Below are 20694 nucleotides of genomic sequence, written 5' to 3'. Positions count from 1 at the left end.
CAATGATGAAGTGTTCCTCAAATAGAGGTTTGACATTTAAAGAGTAAAGGTGATGTGATTCTCCAGACCATGTATAGAAATATCTGTTGAACTGTGTATAATGGCTCCACACTGAACATTAAATTGTATGTCTATCTTTCAGCCTGCACAGAGTCTCAGTGTTGTCTGTTAGATCAGAACCACGGCCGTGATATGCTGCGTTAATATTATCCAGTCTGTTGATAGATTCAGCTTTGGGGACATTTATATTATTCAACCCATCACCTGTTCTCGCTCTGTAGTTTATATTGTGTTCTCTCTGTATTACTTTATTACTTTTATTTTTCGTTTTCTTATCTTCATTAATGTTATTCTGTATCATTATATTTTTAACTATTTTTTTTTAATAATGTTAATGTGTATTGGGTTTTTTCTTAACTAAAAGCCTTACTAGGGACAAGTGTTGGCTAAAAACACTCTGATGCATACATCAGATGACTGTTCAAGCTCTGTTTTTTTTTTTTTTATCCGTCCCTATTCAAACAATTCTCAAATAAACGAATAATAGTCTTTGTCTTATTAATTGGGAGCTGTCCTTTAAAACTCACATTGGCGTCTAAACCCAGGTGAAGTGAGGATTTTTCTACAGAAACAAATCCTGCTTTCCGCTCAGAGTGATGAAACTTCAACATTTATGCTTTGTTGGATTATGGAGATGTGCTGTGTCAGGGACTTCGGCTGAATGTTTACAGTCGTTGGACGCAGTCTATCATTGTGCGTTGAGATTTTTGACTTTTATAGACGCTTTACTCATGATCGCTGTGACCTGTATACTATATCTGATTGGCCATCCTTGAAGTTGTGCATGTATAAAAACTGGCTTAAGAAGCTCTGCTTGGTTAAGTTCCTTCTTATTTATGTTCAGACGTCCAAACAACCAGAAGTCACTTTGCATCCTGTTCCTGGGAGGTTTTTAAACCGTCTGTTCCTCGTTTCCACACTGAGCTCGGGAGAAGAGCGTTTAGTGCTGCTGCTCTCCCCTGCAGGTCACTTTATTTTACAATGAATTAAACCTGGATGATCTCATTTCATTTGAAGCCTTGGTCTTACAGGACAAAACACAAGACCATTGGATGGCGCCTGATGTGTTTCTGAATTTAAATCTGTGATAATGACTCTGCTTGTCATCTTCAAACTGATTAGCACATTGCAATCCTTGTCTGCGCTTTACTTCGTGTTTGTAAAACTGTTTCCTCGTCATGCCGTATTCATTATGGCGTGTGCTGCTGCCCTCTTAGCCAGGTCAGCGCTGTGAAAGACACCTCCATCTCAACAGTTTATTACCTGCTTTAAGGCAGGGTTGGTCATTATCGAAAACTAGCATGATTTTGAACGTAGCATTCCTTCCTCCCCTCTGTGCGCCCTCTGAAGCCACGCCCCTCTGAAGCCACGCCCCCACACTTACACGTCCAAGCGTCAAAGCTCCAGAAGGTGACCTCAGCTCTTCATTGTGTGGAAACTACGTTGTCGCATGTCTCATTCAGCGGTCAGTAAACTCTTAGTATAAACTCATCAGAGAGCAGGGAGGCCTGTGATTGGTTCATCAGAGAGCAGGGAGGCCTGTGATTGGTTCATCAGAGAGCAGGGAGGCCTGTGATTGGTTCATCAGAGAGCAGGGAGACAGGGAGGCGTGTGATTGGTTCATCAGAGAGCAGGGAGACAGGGAGGCGTGTGATTGGTTCATCAGAGAGCAGGGAGGCCTGTGATTGGTTCATCAGATTGGTACCTTGTGGCAGACATTGGTTGAAGTTTTTACAGACTTACAAACTGATACAGATGATGGATTTACTTTGTTCCTTTTTCAGAGAACCTGAGTTATTCATTTCTGTCAGGACCTAAAGACAATTTCAACAAAATCTTAAAAAGTGTATCAGGAGGAAATGACCATCCCTGCCTTAAATGATCCACTTACTTACTTAACTTCCTTTAAATGTACAGTATATGTTTGTGTTGGTTATGTCATTCTGTACGTGTGTTTGCATATGTGTGTGTGTGTGTGTGTGTGTGTGTGTGTGTGCGCTCATACTCTGAGCTCTGGTAAATGTGTGTTCAGAACAGAAGGAGTCTTAGTGTCATGGATTCTGCTGGAGCTTCCTGCTCCTGATACCCCGCCTTCCTGCACTCACTCCTCTGCTCACTGTCCATTCTGCACCTGCCAGCCTTCCCCCCTGTTTTTGGTCTCCGCCCATTTCCTGTGCCGTCTCAGCCAATCATCTGTCAGCCTCCTGGATCCTGCCACTCACCTGTTGCTCATCTGCTCATTACCCTCTCTATATAAGCTTGGTCAATCTCCCCTCTTATTTGTCTGATCGTCATATGTTACTGCCTGCATAGCCTCCAGCCAGCTCGATATTGCCAGTTGGATATCTCCCCGGATGACTTGGGACTGGTTTGCTTGATTTTTTCTTGTTCTTGTTTTTGTTAATGGGCTTATGGTACTCTGCCTGAAAGATTGAGTAAAGTTTCAGTTTTTTGCCTTACTCCTGCCTCTGCTCGTTTATTCTGCGATTGGGTCTTCTCCGAAACGTAACACTTAGTGCTGGACCAGATTCGAGAGATGTCAGCTGCGGGTATGTGTCACAATTGCAGAAATTAGAAGCCGGGAGAAGTGAACAGGAGGGAGGGGGAGGTGTGAACTGAATGACTGACTGAAAGGAAGAGACATCAGATAAAGACAATTCTGAGAAATAGAAAAGCGTGTTGAAGTGTTGGGAGAGGAGGAGAATGAGGTGTCCACGAGTTGGTTGAGAAGTGGCGTGTAACCAGACGATCAATACTGTGTGTCCAACGACAACTGGACGATAAAACACATGTTAACGTTTCTATCAGGAGAGACTGAAGAGTTTACATCTATTTATCAAGATGAATGTGCAAAGTCCTCTGCGAGTACGCTCCGTCATGATGACTTCATGTGTAGATTGTCAGGTCCAAAGGTTCAGTTCTTTCTTTCAAAATTGGACTTTCATTGTTTTGTTTTGTTTCTGATTTATTGACTTCCCTTTCATTTCAGTTTCCCTCTGCATGCTGCCCTCTTATGTCCTACACTTGTTAGACCATGCTTCCTAACCCCACTGTGTCAGAGTGCTGCTGCCAGCTGCAGTTCAATTCAAAGGGCTTTATTAGCATGGGAAGTATCCATTAACATTGCTACAGCTTAGTAAAAATAAAACACAAAATTATGCATGGTATAAAAATGAACAAAGATTCAATATTTAACAGAACTGTGCAGGTGTACCTTGTTTTTTTTTTGTTTTTTTTTTTGTAATTATTTCATCTACAATCATCCAGCTGTCTCATCTTGTCTTGATTCCCTCATGCGTACTCAGTCTGTTTCCTACCTGTTGTGCCAATTTGTCTCAATACTGTGTGAGCAGTATTCAAGACTTGTTTCCCGAGTGACAAACCGTTACATCGCGCCCACCTGTGGATCATGTCAGCGACGAGCCGAACTATGGACACGTATCATTTTCAAAATCAAAACTGAGCTGTTTAAAAAAGTCCCCCCCCCCCCCCGTACAGCGTGTTATTTCTGTTTTGCCAGTCGTGTGTCAGGCGTTCCTGGAGCCATCCTCAGGTGGACTGTCGATTAAATTTGCAGCGCTTTAGTTTAATTATTTGAAGCCAGTTTGGAGATAGCCGAGGTGTAAACATGCACGAGTGAATCGACGTGTTAAGACCGTGGCACGCCAAAGAGATCGTCGGCCGTCGGCCCTGTTTGGACTGTCTGTGAAAGGTCATCGCTCTAGTTGTTGTGGCGTTTTTGGCTTTGTCGCTACCTGTTGGGCTTTTTGTGCTGAATCGACATTAAATCAGCGTACGGTGAGAAGAGTCTTTCTGATTGGCTGTTCTGAGGTTTCATTTATCTCCAGCTCTCGAAAACAGGTTTAGAAAAGCCTGTTGAGCACGCCACTGTCTCCGTGCTTCCACCCATTAGTGTGGTTTATTTGTCGCCCCGCCTCTTTTTTTCCTTTTTCTACTAAAAGACCAAAAGGAGTGACAACGCCAGCGCCACTTTCACCTTTTTCTCAATTAGCAGGCTACCTGTAATACGAGTGGTGCAAACAGCGGTATGAAAAAAGGTCTTTTTGACCTCGACATCAGGTGCAGCACAGTCCGCCTTCGTCACCGCCTGTTCTTTGCCGTCTGCTTGGCGTGTCAGGACCTTTAGTCCGACTTCAAAATGTTTGATTTCAGTCAGAATAACATGTTTACATTTGTTTTAATGGTTACATTTTAGTCGGACTAAAGCAAGAAATCAACTTTTGTAAAATAATACAGAAGCAGTGACTGCATCTGTATCTGTACTTCATTAAAGTGAAAACAAGATGGCTGTCGACCACTGTGCAAAGAAGTATTTCTTTCTTTTTACATATAACATCAACGTAGCAGAGCACCTGAGGATAAAGCACATGAGTCAATGCCCATTCATTCATTATTTAAGAGTCTGTGAAAAGAAATAGTCCCGCAATGACGCAAAGAGCAGCGGCAGCTCCCTCCTGCTGCTTCTGAAAGTCTGTAGACGTGATGATATGTTTGGACATGTGGAGTGCTGCTCAACAGGGCGGCCATTACATCGATTTCCTGCCATTACAGCAGCAGCCACAGTGTATTTTAAGTAAACGGTGTGATTTCTCAGAAAAATGAATTTCTCCTTCCCGTTTGCCTCTGAGTGCTGATACAACTTCCTGTGATTATCAGTCATTTTGATCATTATTGTAAGGGCTATCCGTTTTAAGTCTTTACCTTTTTTTTATATAGTGTTGTAGTCAAGACCACAATAACTGAGACCCTGACATACCTGAGACTGGAGTACTCTGATCTATGTCTTGATTCAAAACCTGGAGTCTGCCCATTCAAAGACAGAGACACGACCGAGTGAAAATGCTTTACATAGATAGATAGATAGATAGATAGATAGATAGATAGATACTTTATTGATTCCGAGGGAAATTCAATTTTTTTGTTTTTTTTAGTCAAGTCAAGGCAAAAGTGGCCTTGACTCCAAGACCAGTTACCTGCAGCACTACTAGCATGAAATCTCTGGCAGGGGAGAACCTTTGGAGATCAACTCATCCCGTATGATTAAAGAGGACGTGTAAAAAAATCCACACGTTTTTCTGAACATTTATTTTGCTTAGCTGAGTCGCTACTGACCCACAAAATGTGAAAATTCATCCAGTCCTTTGTTTGTGGTCTGCAGACGTCTTACAACACAGAAAAAAATGCTCCATTTCAAATTTGCTCGCCTTGTGATGTCACAGTGGGATTCTGGTAAAAGAAAAACAAATCCCCTCCCCTCCCCTCCCCTGGTGTCTCCACTCCTCCATCTCCAGCCTAGACCTACAATGTAGCGTAGGGTCCGCCATTTTTATTCTCACTATCGAAGGAGTGATGTCATCTGGAAAAATCATGGGAGGTCATTACATTTAAAGAGACACACACGCCAAAACAGAGCGTTCAGAGAGAGCTGGTTTCTACAGGGTCACAAACCTTCTCTGCTGCTTGATTCATGTTATATTTGGACCAAAGCACAGAAACACTGATGTTTCATTTAGAGTACAGGGAGACTGATTGAAAAGGGCGATAATATTCTTTACTCTTCATCATCATCATCATCATCTTATAGTCGACTGATTGAAACTTAAACGTCTGAAACTCTGGTAGGAATAAGAATACTGCACACAGCAGCCTCTACTCTCAGTGCGTGAATGCGTAGGTGTGAGCGGCGCTGTGAAAGTTCTTCGTCTAGTCAGAAGACTTGAAAAGAACTACAAGCTCAAGTCTGTTCACCAAAGTGCCTTTAAGTGTCGGGGTGAGCCGATGTGGGAATGCAACAGGAAATATCCTGGTAAATGAACCATGAGCGAGCAGCTGGGACTGATAACGTTTTCATCCTGCAACCGGCGTGCATCCAGTGTGATCTGTGTATGTCACAAATAAAAAGAAGTGTTTTCTCTGCGCCGGTATGTTCATCTCAGCTCTTTAGTTGAGACAGGAATATTTTGAATTGCACACAGCATTGATACAAAGACAAAGCCTGTCTTCATTTTCTTAGTGTGGATTAGTGCACACATGGGTTAAAGAACGAGCAGGGAGACAGGGAGGCGTGTGATTGGTTCATCAGAGAGCAGGGAGACAGGGAGGCGTGTGATTGGTTCATCAGAGAGCAGGGAGACAGGGAGGAGTGTGATTGGTTCATCAGAGAGCAGGGAGACAGGGAGGAGTGTGATTGGTTCATCAGAGAGCAGGGAGACAGGGAGGAGTGTGATTGGTTCATCAGAGAGCAGGGAGGCGTGTGATTGGTTCATCAGAGAGCAGGGAGACAGGGAGGCGTGTGATTGGTTCATCAGAGAGCAGGGAGGCTGTGATTGGTTCATCAGGGAGACAGGGAGGCCTGTGATTGGTTCATCAGAGAGCAGGGAGCCGTGTGATTGGTTCATCAGAGAGCAGGGAGACAGGGAGCCGTGTGATTGGTTCGTCAGAGAGCAGGGAGACAGGGAGCCGTGTGATTGGTTCGTCAGAGAGCAGGGAGACAGGGAGGCCTGTGATTGGTTCATCAGAGAGCAGGGAGACAGGGAGGCGTGTGATTGGTTCATCAGAGAGCAGGGAGACAGGGAGGCGTGTGATTGGTTCATCAGATTGGTACCTTGTGGCAGACATTGTTTGAAGTTTTTACAGACTTACAAACTGATACAGATGATGGATTTACTTTGTTTCTTTTTCAGAGAACCTGAGTTATTAATTTCTGTCAGGACCTAAAGACAGTTTCAACCTGAATCTTAAAAAGTGGATCTGGATGAAATTACCAACCCTGCCTTTAAGCTAATCCTTCCACTGATTAATTGACACATAAACACACAAACACACATTTTAGCACATATAAAGGTGCTAATGGGATCTATGTGAAAATGAGGTGACCTATATTTCAGTCAAAGCTGTCGTCTCTGGTATTTAAAATATGTTAATTGATGCATATGTGTTGCAAAACACAACGTTTCAGATTTGAGTCAAAGATTGACTGATAGTTCACCCTTACTCAGTCTAACAAATAGAGATTCATCATGCTGATGCTGGATGTCCACACTGAACCTCTGCAGAGGTTGTTTTTTAAACACAACATACACAGTCGAGAGGAGACGAAACATGGACGAGAACACAGACGTCAGGTTCAACGTATCGGAGCCAAACGTGGAGCCCAGACAGCTTTGATTGACAGCTGACCTCAGTCATGAAGAAGCAGCTTTTGTTGTGAACATATATTGGCGTTTAAAAAGGTGAGATCCTGGTTAGTCCACTTTTAAATAATCCTCAATATGAATATTATAGAGTCGGACTTCCTCGACTTGCGAGTGATATTTACGATTTCAGATCAGGCTGCCTGCGTCTATTGGATGATAATACCACGTTTTTAGTCTTTCTCTGCAGAGCAGAACGCACGCCAGCTGACACTGATCGAACATTTTTATTTAAGTGAGTTTCTGTGAGATCTCGAGTCTATTTTTTATTTGGTGCAATAGCGTGAGACAGCGGTGACATATAAGTGACAAATGAAGCACAAAAACAAGCAGAAGGGATCAGACGATGCAAAACAAAAAAGGCATTGGACAGCAGTGATAAAGTACAATAAAAAATAAATGTAAAACAATGACATTTTAACAGACACGCATGAAGTGCCTACGTCTCCGTGAAATCTACATTACAGTCACGTGCCCGAAGCATCGAGTGTGTGCTGTCTTAGCTGACCTGATCGACCGGTGGGCGCGATGTACTTCAGCTCTCAGCCTGTCACACTTTAGGCTGAGACTGCATTTTCAACATGACGGCTGCTGCCGATGAGCCTCCAGCGCCCCCTGCAGGAGCAGATGGCTGACGTCACTCAGGGTTCGTGCATTCATAGTGTGTGGCCAGCTTTAGAAAGCAATCAACATATTCCTCCAAGTTAAGCCTTCACACTGAAGAATAGAGACATTTAATCTGTGATCAACCTATAAATCATATTTTCCTTATGCATTATTTCAGGTCATGATTTAGTAGTTTATTGTTGAGAAAGAAACAGAGATGTCTTTGTGCATCTGCAGCGCTCCTGGTGTTGGCAAGCCGCCATTGCAACAACATCCATCACGTCTTTCTCTCTCCCTCTCTCTCTCTCTCTCTCTCTCTCTTTCTCTCCGTCCCTCCCTCTTTCTCCTCAATGATACCCGCGCAGACCGAGCAACCTGCATCCTAACTCTCTCGTAGCCAGGCTTCCCCAGCTGTTCCGCTCCGCCGTGATGAGCCTGCGCACTGGGCAAGAGTAGGAAACCAATAGCGCGTCTGCACTGGCGAACCTGGAGAGAGTGAGAGAGCTCGCAAACAACACACAGTAAGACAAGGAGAGACGGCTCGAGATGAAGCAGGAGCACACAAACTGTTTTCTCCGGTAAACAAGCGGAGCACGAGCCTGGAAATCACCGGCGGAAAGCGGCGGAGGAGGGGGGGGGATTTCGGGGACACAGCCATGGCGACGGGAGGAGGAGGAGGCGTGAAGCGGCGGAGAAAAGCGGGGCTCCCTGGATTCTGCTGGAAAACCTGCTACTTTCCCATTTTGTTCTGGGTCGTTTCTGTGTGCGGGGAGGAGAACACGCTGATTGTGGAGGTAAGGCGAAGACAGAGAGAGACGCGTTTCAAAATGTAGACGCACCCCAACACCCAAAACACAAACATGGTGGTTGTGAGGAGGGAGGAAAAGCCAGGGCCATCTAGGTGTGTTTAGTTCATCACTGCCCTTGTGATTTCCTTCTCTTTACAGACATGTACGGATTCTTCTTCGCTCTGCTCAGTTCTGTCTTTAACGCGCAGCTTGGAGCGGAGTGGCGCGCGCTCATTGAGATGATTTTAGATTTCCTTCAGCCTGTGTGTTTGTGTTTTTTTTTCTTTCTTTCTTTTTTTTTTCCGAAACTGATACCTAGCGTTCCCGCGAGGAGGAGGGACAGGGACATAAAAGATTTACGAGTTAGTGAGCTGAATTAATTACAGCAGAGGAAGAAGAGAGCAGCGCTGGATGCGCTCCGCTGAGCGCTGCTCTTTTGTTTTCAGACGCGCGCGCGCTGCAATTTTCCAGCCTTTCCTTGCTAATTTTTTCTAATTCAAACAAAGGTGGCTAAATATCTCATCAGGGCCATTGATTCTGTAACCATCAAGGGCCTCAGAGCTCTGTTGAAAGAGGCTCTTTAACCACTATAATGTTCCTGCGCTGGTTTGCTTTTGAAGCGGTGGAGGGAGTCAGTCCAAGATGGTGAGGCGCTGCATGTGGACTGTGTCAAACAGCCCTGATTAGAAGCGGCCCTGGCAGACACTGAATGACTGATTTTTCAGACTGTTAATTGCACAGGTTGATGGGTTTTTAATCCCACGTCTCTTGTGCGCAATAAAACACGCAGACAACGTGAAGTGAGACTCCGTGCTACATCCTCTCTGTGTTGAGCTTCCTTCCCACGTTGTCAATAAATAGCCATCAGCATGCACGGAGCATTACAGTGAAGCTGAATGAGAGAGCTGCTTTCATGTGTGCTGAACAAAGCCGCCCCCCCCCCCTTCGCTGGCTCCAAATATAGCATCCCTCCCTCCATAATTTATGGAAGTAGCGAGTTGGAGGAGAGAAGAAGAAAAGAGCAGAGATGGGAACAGGTGCAGACTGGTGTGTCTCTTTTTTTAATTTGTTTTTTTGTTGAATATGGGGTGAAATAAAATGTGACACTCTGACTGTGTGACCCCCCCCCCCTCTCTTTGTTTGTAATTGTGGTCATTTAGTGTATTATAAAGAGCTCCCTGCGTTCTCTGCGCCCCGGGAGACACGAGGAGCCATGTTTTTATTAAGTGATGTTTGTGCTGCTTGTGACACTTTCATTCAGACAAAGGGAGCGCCTGTGGCTGTGCGGAGCGTGGCTGCTAACAGCCGGGGAACGTCACGCTGCTGTACAAAGGAGGAGAGGTTTTGTGCTGAGCCGTGGTCCTGGTGTTGTTGTTGTTTTTTTTTTCCCTGAGAAAATCGTAATCCTCCTAAAGCTATTGTTGGTACATGTCATGCTAATGTGGCCACACACACACACACACACACACACACACACACACACACACACACACAACATGCACATGCAGTTGCTGCTGCAGTTCAAGGTTTGATTGCTGAATGTTCCAGAAGATGTGCCGTGAAAAATGTGCCGCCTGAAGTCCATTCCTGTCCTCCTTCATTATTCAGTGACAAAGTGGCTCCACGGCGGGAAAGCAAAGTGAAAAGGTTTCAAGACACGAATGCAACCTAAAATAACGGCTGACTTTTTTTGGTAATTATCTTATTAACCGGAACATTTCTAGAGAAAAACATTGCGAGTGAGACGCGCTGGTGTTTGGTGTGCGTACGCCTGCGTTAGTAGGATGTGGTTCGAACCCGTCGTGTGTCCCTCTCGCTCTCCCTGATGTTTCCTCCTAAAGGCACCAGAGAGAGGTGTCCCTCAAATATCTTCAATCTGAACATCAGTGCTGAAAACATTTAACACAAACAATAAGCAGTTTTAAAGAATGTAGTTGATGTTGAATAGAAAATGTACAGATGTAGTGATTCAACAGCTTCGTCTCGGCTTTGTGCTGGACTTCCTTTGTTTGCATGTCGGGATCTTTTTTCTCTGATGAAACAACCTTCACACACCTTCAGTTTTCCAGCCAGAGTGCTCGTCTTCCTCCGAGACGTTTCAGCAGACATTTGTTCCCGAGCTGTGATCCGTTTGGACGCGCATCCTTCAATTAAAAGACAGCTTTAAAAAGTTCCCACATCTGTGTCTGCCTCCCCGTCCTGCTGTGATGTTTCAAACAAAGCTCCACCTGTGACGTCGCTCCCAGCCTCACATTTTCACAGCGTCCAGCTTCCTTTGTGTCTGCGCTGCAGCCACGTGCTCTTTGGGAGATTTGCATCTGTAAACCAGGGTCCAGTTCTTCCTGGATTAAACCCCTCTGTGCTGTGAGGACGGTGAGAACGCAGCAGACGCTGCATCCAGCAGGACGGTGGGGTCCTGCTGTTCGTCTTCATCGACGATGACTGATGAATCATAAAGTGCTTTTTGCAGACACATCAGCGCTGCTGCTCAGAACTTTCTCCTGCATGTTTCACACTCTCTCTCTCTCTCTCTCTCTCTCTCTCTCTCTCTCTCTCGTCTCCACGCTGGAGATGACTGTACGCTGTGACCTCGACTGCAAAGGTCAAGTCTGTGCTGTGATTGTTCAAAAATGTTTGATACTCCGATTAATGATGTAGTGTCTGTTGTTATATTGATTGATCGTGTCTATAAGAAGAGAAGCCGTTTCATGGGGTGCAAAGCGGGCGAAGGAAGGATCCATCTCAGAGTGCATGCACTCACCTGCACGCCATTTCAGCACCTTTTAAAGACACGACATGCTGACGTGTTACAGCTAATTATACGAAGCTCAGAGGTACATGAAGAAAAGAAAAGGTGTAAGAGGATGCAGGTTTTGGTAGTGGGGCGTTAAGCACGAGTCTTGCACCATGACGGATCTGCAACGTGAGGCTGTAGGAGGGAAAAAAAATACAGAATTGAATAAATGCACAAATTAAAAAAAGGCCAGAAGGCGAGTTGTCCCTTTTAGAAAACGTTTGAGAATTAATTTAAGGTTGCTCCTGGTCATCTCCCTCACTCTCTCTCTCTCTCTCTCTCTCTCGTCCCCATTTCTGAGTCTTATCTGCTGTCCTTTCTCGCACTTTTGAGCCTCATGTTGAGGCACACACTTGTAAATTGTCTGAGAGAATCATGAGCTTGTGCCTTTTGAACGTGTCCAACAAATTAGCTTGTTTGAAGCGTCCTGCGTCCTCGTGGCTTTAATGACAGCAGCCTGTTCATAATATGGGATTAAATGCCATGAAAATACTTCCTGTTACAAAATGCTGCAGCCAGAGTGAAGTATCCATTAGCATTTAGCTTCAAAGCTGCAAACACCTGCTATCTCCACAAAGCGTGAAGCATTAGCCACATTAGCATCATTTTGATGCCTGGAATGACATCAGCTCCAGTATCTGCTTTCTTCCCGTTGGCGCTGTGCATCACAAGAATTGTGTCAGCTGTACGTCAGAGAGCTGCTCACCCATGAAACACTCGGCCTCCTTCCCACCTCACCTTCAGGCTGCAGCTGCAGCCAGGTTTGTTTCCTCGGCACATAATCACAGAGGAGCGGCGCTGAGACGCAGACGCTTGGTTAGCGGACGCAGCAGAGGGAGAAAGAGGCGTCGAGCTCTTTGTCTGACTCACTGCTTCATGCTCCTTTGTCTGTTTACACAACAGGTCAGATTTCTGTGGTCACAACCTGCTACTCTGTTGTGTAATGAATATTTTTGGCTGGCAGGTATCGCCTGCTGCTCTGTGGGACGGAGCTGTTGTTGTTTTGTTGAGCCTGAGATGCCACGCAGACTCAGTGTTACTGATGCTGTTAAATATTCAGTCGATGAGTCGGTGATCACACTCGCTGTGCTCACCGTCCTCGTTCAGTGTCAGGCGGGGGCCGGAGCCGATCCCAGCTGTTATTGGACGATGAGAGGCGGAGCTACCTGTCAATCACAGCGCTGAGGGACAACCAGACACATTCACACCTACGGACGATTCAGAGCGTGTGATTGGACCGTGGGAGGAAGCCGGAGAGAACCCACGCCATGCGCGGGGAGAACATGCAGACGCCACACAGAGAGCCGGGGATTCAAACCAGCAACCTCCTCGCTGTGAGGGGACAGAGCTAACCACTGCAGCACCGTGCAGCCGCATGACTCAGACGACTTTATGATGTTTTATTTATGTTGTAAAATCTGAGAGATATGAAGTTATGAAGCAGGATCTCAGTCTGCAGGGACTCGGCCCACGGTTCAAGTCTTGGACTGCAAGTTGTTCTGGTAGCTGGAGAGGTGCCAGGGCACTTCCCGAGTACTGCTCTTGAGCAAGGCACCAAGCCCCCAACCTCTCCGGTGTGCTTCTGTTTGCACACGTGTGTGTGTGTGTGATTCAGGGCTATGGGTGAGAAGGAAAACTCAGGAGTCAAAACTCAGAAGTCCTCTCAGGGGACTACAAGTAAGACGAGAGCTGGGCTGCACGCTGATGATGATGAAGACGATGATGATGAGTGTAAAGAAGGAGCGATGTCGCAGATACTAAAGCTGTTGTTATGATGAATATAAATGAGGTAATGATTCAGAAACAGTCAAAGCTTCAGATCACCATGACGATGACGACGTGTGCAGCCACAGAACTTGATTTGTTTGGGGGTTTTTTTGAAGAAGAAGATGAAAGTGTTTCCAAACCTCTGTGGACTTCTTTCTCCTCCTCAGTCTCAGGAGGAGGAGGAGGAGGAGGAGGAGCTCAGGGAGAGAGGCTGCTCCCCGGGGTGCTGTAAACACAACATTACACCCGAGATGCGGGCTAAATGAGCCTGCGACGCTGCACTTACCGGAGCCGTGTGTGTATGTACACTATGTGGGCGGGTGTGAATTCAACACTGTTACTAGTAGTCTTAATCTTTGTGTTTATTTGCTGTACTTAAAACGAAGCGCTCGCGTACGCCGCCCGTGCTTCAGAACATTTGCATTTCTTTGACTGACAGGCTGATTGTCTTTCAGCCCGTCCTCTCTCACCGTCTTTGTTCATCTGTCTCCAGCTTTTCTCACTTCCCTCCTTTGTCTTTCTCGCCCACTGACGCACACACTTTACCGCACACTGGCTGCACGGCGCCGATGTAAATAAGAGGACTTGTCATTGTGCACTTGATGAGGGCATTGTGCCAGCCAGGGACGAACTGCATCAAACCAGCTGTGAGTCAGCTCAACTCAATAAACCCAATTAAAATGTTTATGACCACATTATAAGCTTCACCCTGGTTGTTAACATGACTGTGATTTAAGTGCAGAAGTGACCAGAGGCTCCGCCCTCTTCTGCGGCTGCTCCGAGCACATAGAGTTGACGATCTTTCTGAATGGCTGTGTTGAAGTCACCGTCGCCGTTTTTACAGTATTTCTGCACCTGGGCGCCGCACATTGTTCTCCAAGTGGCAAAGACTTTTTTACAGTGGAAAAAACAACGCCGGCGCTCAGAAGAAATAAAAATGCTGGATGGACACGGGGACTTAGCTTCCAACAGAATTAGGATGGAAAAAAAGTAATGAAGTACTAAAAAAATCATTTTTAAAATCATGTTTTTTGAATTTGAATTTAAATAATAGCTGCTCACATCCACAATATCAACAAGTGAAGAACATACTGTAGGTGTATGGAGGGGGCAGGTCATGGACCCCGTTTAGACTCAAGGGGTCCACACAGCCCTGGACTGAGGGGGGGGGGGGGGGTTTATCTGGGGGCTGGCTGCAGATCAGGCGGACAGGTACAGTTGGAAGGATCTGGTGAAAGTAGGTCAAGAGTGAGACACCTCGCCATGGGGGACGGGGACGGGGGCGTTTGAGTGGAACATCCTCTAAGAGCAAATTGAATGTTTTTTCCAACGCAGGGAGAAATAACCCTAGCTGCAGGCTTGAACACAAACAGAAGAATTCTTTATTCTGACTTCAGTTTCTCCGGCCAGTCGAGACCCTGCAGCAAGTCCGAGTGAGCTGATGTGACAACGCAGCAGGATATTATCAGGAGAACTGTTACTGCAGCACGGTGCATAGACTTTCTGCACGCCACTTCTACAGACTGTCTGCACGCCACCTCTACAGACTGTCTGCACGCCACCTCTACAGACTGTCTGCACGCCACCTCTACCGTCTCTACAGACTGTCTGCACGCCACCTCTACAGACTGTCTGCACGCCACCTCTACCGTCTCTACAGACTGTCTGCACGCCACCTCTACCGTCTCTACAGACTGTCTGCACGCCACCTCTACAGACTGTCTGCACGCCACCTCTACAGACTGTCTGCACGCCACCTCTACCGTCTCTACAGACTGTCTGCACGCCACCTCTACAGACTGTCTGCACGCCACCTCTACCGTCTCTACAGACTGTCTGCACGCCACCACGTCTCCATGCTCTAATGAACCTGCTGCATTCTGTTTCCTGTTCTCCACCATCTTCTTCTCCTCTCTTTAGTTCACTTTGGGGTTTTTTGTTGAGTCACGTCTGACCTCAGGAGACCGCCCCTCTCCTCTCTGACAGCGTTGGTCTCCTGCTGTGAGGTGCACGAGGAAACGGACAGGTCAGGAGAATATCTGGACTCGTCCTCCTGAATCCTCCTGAAGTTATCGAGTGCAGACTTGAGAACAGTTTGAGTGATGCTGGTGAAAAAAAACCACGGTGCATGAGTGTGTCTGTCATGTCACTTGTTCTACTTTTCCACGGGTGATGTTTGCTTTCATGTGAGTTTTCCCGCTGAGCTCTTTCTTCGTATAATGTATCTGCATGGTTTTTTCGGATCATCCTCATTTGCATAAATCCCTGCGAAGAAGAGTAGACGATGAAAAGAGGGCGAGTTGTGTAATACTGCAGAAGCAGAAGACGGGACGTCAGGCAGCGAAGGTAGAGAGAGTTGAGATACTTTTAACATGAAGATGTAAAGAGAGAGAGAGAGAGGAGATGAGTTAAAGAGAACGCGAGAAAAAAATGTAAATAGTGCAAGATATATTGACGTGCACAGAAAATGCAGACTGTAAGAAGGCAGGGAAAGAGCTTAGGTTGAAACCAAAGATGAGAAAAAGAAGGAACAAGTGGAGCACGGAGGGAGATGTGACCCTCCAAACTCAGGAGGTTTCCAACCAGGACCTGAATCATAGAAGAAGAGTTCATATAGCTCTGCCCTCCGTTCCTTGAAGAAGTCCTGTTGTCTCTGAAACGTCAGTCACACCTTCAACGTTAGCAGTGCGATTCATTAATTTTCATGTCTAAAGCAGCAATATGTAACTCTGATAATCTGCGTTTAAAATGAGTACTGAAGCCCAGATTTAAAATATAACAGAGCGGTCCGTGGCTCGAGCTGCAACCACCTGTGTCCTGCATTATTGTTGTGTTAGCATGCTAATGTTAGCGCTCTTTAGTTATCTGGTAGCTTCAGTCACCTGTGTCCTGCATTGCTGTGTTAGCACGCTAATGTTAGCACTCTTTAGTTATCTAGTAGCTTCAGTCACCTGTGTCCTGCATTGCTGTGTTAGCACGCTAATGTTAGCACTCTTTAGTTATCTAGTAGCTTCAGTCACCTGTGTCCTGCATTGCTGTGTTAGCACGCTAATGTTAGCACTCTTTAGTTAGCTGGTAGCTTCAGTCACCTTTGTCCTGCATTGTCGTGTTAGCATGCTAATGTTAGCTCTCTTTAGTTAGCTGGTAGCTTCAGTCACCTGTGTCCTGCATTGCCGTGTTAGCATGCTAATGTTAGCTCTCTTTAGTTAGCTGGTAGCTTCAGTCACCTTTGTCCTGCATTGCCGTGTTAGCATGCTAATGTTAGCGCTTTATAGTTAGCTGGTAGCTTCAGTCACCTGTGTCCTGCATTGCCATGTTAGCATACTAATGTTAGCTCTCTTTAGTTAGCTGGTAGCTTCATGTAAACTGACACAGAATGATCTAAAAACTCTTCATCCTAATAATCAGTGAGTATTTTCTTCTTCTTGACTAAAACAGCTTTTATACACAAGGGGAGGAGCCGGCCGTCCCGTCCATGTAAACACAGCTCTGACAACAACACAGCCAGCAGGACTCCAGCTTCTCCCTCACTGTAGACAGTCAGGACTCACACACACACATTTACACGGGACACAGTGGAGTTACAGTATGATGCAAAATTAGATTGAGTATTTTGACATCATGATGTCACCTGATCACAAGGATATAAATGGCGACTTTTTTTTCGGGACTGGCGATCATTTAAAGGATCATCCACGATGCGAGATATGAAAACACAGCATCCTGCAGCCTTCCTGCTGCACTGCAAGCCGCGGGTCGCAGCTCTTGATGGGGAATCCAGCAGAGCGGCGGAGCCTCGTGACATGAGAAGCTGAGCAGGATGGAAATGTAAGTGCAGTTGTAATTAAAAATGGATATCAGAGATGGTGCTTTCTGAGAAAAGTGTCTCGCTCCTCCGTGAGCTCCCCGGGTGCGCTGCAGGACACAGAGCGTGGTTTACGTTCGACGAGTGTGGGCACGACGAGAGAGGAAACAATTTCACACAGAGATGTAAATTTAATGATATAATGTGCCTGCAGCTTGTACCGATTATTACAGCGTAGCGCCGTAATGTTCATCACTGATCATACATTAAGTGAATGTTTTTAAGAATCCCTAATGAAGACGTTTATATTCATTATACCAGCGTGGCGTGGCAGCTTTCTGGATACTCTGTAGACGGTCCACAGGCCGACTGTGGACGAGGCCCAGCTCGTCTGTCAGGAGTATAATCATGTTTATTCTTTAATGTAGAAACATCTCCAGCAGGGAGCTCGTTCTCTTGATGTGTTGAAGTGAAGTGACGTAGATCAGTGACTCTCTGATTACCCCGTCAGATTGTGTGTGTGTGTGTGTGTGTGTGTGTGTGTGTGTGTGTGTGTGTGTGTGTGTGTGTGTGTGTGTGTGTGTGTGTGTGTGTGTGTGTGTGTGTTCGGAGGGGGTCAGTGGCCTTGCATCATCTATGTCCTGGCAGTCATCGATCGGTGTGTCTTATAGCATGCAGCCTGGGACTGTGTGTGTGTGTGTGTGTGTGTGTGTGTGTCTAGTGTTATATGACACCACAGACATGAGGTCATAGCTCTGAGACCATCAGTCCCACCTGAGCGTTCTTCAGAACGGTTTCATGTGACGTAATAACTTTGTAAATTTTTAGCTTCAGTCTGATTCTGATCCAACTTCAATCTGTTCAACGATACGAGTCCGTATCGTCAATCTGATTTTGTATTCGTGTGTGCGTGCGTCGTGTGACATCATCAGCAGCTCAGTCGTCTTCGCTTCAGCACTTGAACCCGAGGTGTTCCCGATGCACACTTTGGCCTTCCTCACCTTCCTGCTCACACGTCTGACCACTGATTCAAGGTGCAGGCGTTCACGTCGACCAGCTCGGCCTGCCGCTTAAAGACCCTTCAATACGAGGGGCCGTTTCACGCTGGTCGCATCGGCTGACTCCATCGTCCTTCATCCCTCCACGCTGACCTTCATCCTGACCTTCATCCCCTAATCTTCAGATAATCCAAGCTCGCTCATCATGTCGATCTCCTCCATCATGCATACGTTAATAAGTGAATATAGATCCATATCTTCCTCTGTTGGTCTCTGTTAGTGAATAACAAATGAAAGAGAGCGTTTGACTCTCGACTGAACCGTCTAAACTGTTATCTTTGACGTCTGTAAAGTTTGACATTTTTAAGACCTTCAGGATCTTCACCTGACACAAACAATCTGATATCTGATACCGCTTTTATCCAAAGTGCCTCACAGCAGCATGACTGAATACATCTGAAGCTCGGCTGGCCCCGGTGGGCGTGACCTTTGACCCTGACTGTGTTAGAGCTTTATTACTACAGCTCACAGTCAGCACTCCTACAGTCGCTGCTCTCACTCTGCTCTTAGTCTCTCTCAGATACAAACACGTCCTCCGCTCAGTTCTCAGGGAGCCCAGATGAAAGAAAAAATGTGCGGAGCTGGTTTCCGGAAGGCTTTTAAAGCTGTGTCCTAAAATATCACAGCTGGGTCGAGGTCCAGATAAACGATCTGAAAGTCTATACAGGAGAACAACCTTTAGTTTAAGTTGTCCAACTTGTCCAGATTGAGTTTAGTATTGTGCAGTCACTAAATCTGATGGGTTTATAAAAAGCCTTTCTTGGGGGGGGCCGAACGCTGCAGGGCTGCCAGGTGAGGTCAGCGCTCCAGGTGCGCCTATGTAAGGGAAATTCATGGTTAATATATGTCAGGGATTTATCGTGTGATATGCAAAACAGGAAGTGCTCTCTGCAGACGGATCCTGATTGGAGGCGGATCTGCAGAATCCTCAGCAGCCCTACTTCCTACCTTCCCTGAATATGGTGTCAAAAACAAAACTCCAGACCATTGACAGGCTGGAAGGCTGAACAAAAACATCTGACATGAGAGAAATAAGAGCCGACTGGGAGAAATGTCAAACTGATGAAACATATCGTTGTGCAGTTTTAGACTTTCACTCTGCTGTTTTTATAAGAAAGTAAAAATCTGTAAATGAGGAAGCAAAGACATAATTTCATGTATTCGCGTAATGATCAAAGTCAACAAAGCGACGTACACAGAAGTCGGAGGTAAAGCTCTGCACTTCCTCCTGCTCCGAGCAAGATGCCAGAAAGCCAGACATCAAACCGGCGGCGGAGCTTTTACCATCTCGTCAGATTCCCCCCCGAGCCGGCCCGCTCAGATTCCTCTGACAGACGAGAAACAATCAGAGCCGGCGCCGTGCGAGCAGAGAGAGCGTGTGAGGGAAAGATTTGGTGAACATTTGTGACAAATGCCTCCCTGACGGCGAGGAGCTGTTGCTGTTTGGATGCAGACTGAGAGCGGTACATCGTGTGTGTGTGTGTGTGTGTGTGTGTGTGTGTGTGTGTGTGTGTGTGTGCTCCAGGGATCAAACAAACAGCATAATAAAAGGTTTGAAGTGTGGTTACATTTAAAAAAAAAGGAAACCAGTTGAGTTTTAGTGACAGATGCACCGATGGCCTAGTGGTCGTGTTGCACGGACTCTTGACTCCTCATCACAGCCACCGCGGGTTTGAATCCGGCCTCAATCCTTCGCTCGCATGTCGGCCCCTCTCACTTCTCCCAACGTGTCCTGGTTTGATTTTTTTTTACACATTTATCCTCGATGTCGCGCCGTGAGTCACAGCCGGTCTTCTGTCGTCTCCGGAAAACAAACATGAAACATTAACAGAGAAATTAACGGAGCTGTGTCGATCATTGTCCACAGACCGTTGTCATGGAGACAGGACGGACGCGCAGTGCTCTCCGTCTCGGTGCACAAACACCGAATGCACGCCAGGTGATCACGAGGCTCAAAGAGCTGACCTGCAGAGTTTTAATATCCGTTTGTCGCGTCCCGTGAGCGGGCAGAAGAACTCGTCTCTGTGTAAAGAAACAAACGCCGTCCTCAGCTGGCGAGGGAATCTGTCCTGACAAAACGACGCTGACTGCTTTTCATTTTCAGCACAAATATAAAAACCCGGAGCAGCAGCCAGTCGCTCTCGGGGAGCAGCACGCAGCGGTGATTTCATTCATTAATCACTCGCCGTTCTGCCCCGCTGACTGTTGACTTCTGATTTCTTCGGAGGGTTTTCATTATCGTCCGAAGACGTTTGCAGCGAAGCAGCCGGGGAGGTGATTCACGTCCTCTGAGATCCTCTTCACCAGGCTCAGACGAGGTCAAACACTGACTCTGTCCAACTTTAGATCATGGTAGTAACGAGGGGCGGGGCTTAAGCCTCCAGGCAAACAGCTACTACACGTGCAGTTGACTCATTCACTGCCTGTACAGTTTAACAATAAAGAAAAGAGGGACTGAGACCGAACCAAAAGGCTTTTTATTTTATGTGAAAAGCTTCACGTTGTGTCAGTGATAAAAACTTTTAGACTCCATTCTTTGTTTTTTTTGCAGCAGTTTGCAGAGAGTCCACTGAAGGGGCGTGTGTGCATGCAGGCGTGTGCA

At 46.3% G+C, this 20694-nt stretch overlaps 1 protein-coding gene and 1 long non-coding RNA gene across 3 annotated transcripts in view; one reads left to right on the top strand and one right to left on the bottom strand.

Annotated features, from left to right (window-relative positions):
- The window catches only part of mmp24 (matrix metallopeptidase 24), a 94821-nt gene that overhangs the window by 30924 nt on the left and 43203 nt on the right, over window positions 1–20694 (top strand). Inside the window, exon 1 of one of the 2 annotated variants that reach the window (XM_079341887.1) lies at window positions 8144–8674. The exons of the other annotated variant lie outside the window; for it this stretch is intronic. Within the exon in view, the coding sequence (XP_079198013.1) occupies window positions 8537–8674 (138 nt within the window). The 5' untranslated portion in view covers window positions 8144–8536. Of the gene's footprint in view, window positions 1–8143; window positions 8675–20694 lie in introns of those variants that run through there. 2 annotated transcript variants of the gene reach the window in all.
- Window positions 1–20694, bottom strand: part of LOC306822758 — a 52920-nt gene that overhangs the window by 29963 nt on the left and 2263 nt on the right. The window lies entirely within an intron of this gene.

The sequence above is a fragment of the Symphodus melops genome, assembly GCF_947650265.1.
Source record: "Symphodus melops genome assembly, chromosome: 4".
In the NCBI taxonomy this organism is placed as follows: Eukaryota; Metazoa; Chordata; class Actinopteri; order Labriformes; family Labridae; genus Symphodus; species Symphodus melops.
This window is presented reverse-complemented; position numbering and strand designations above follow the sequence as displayed.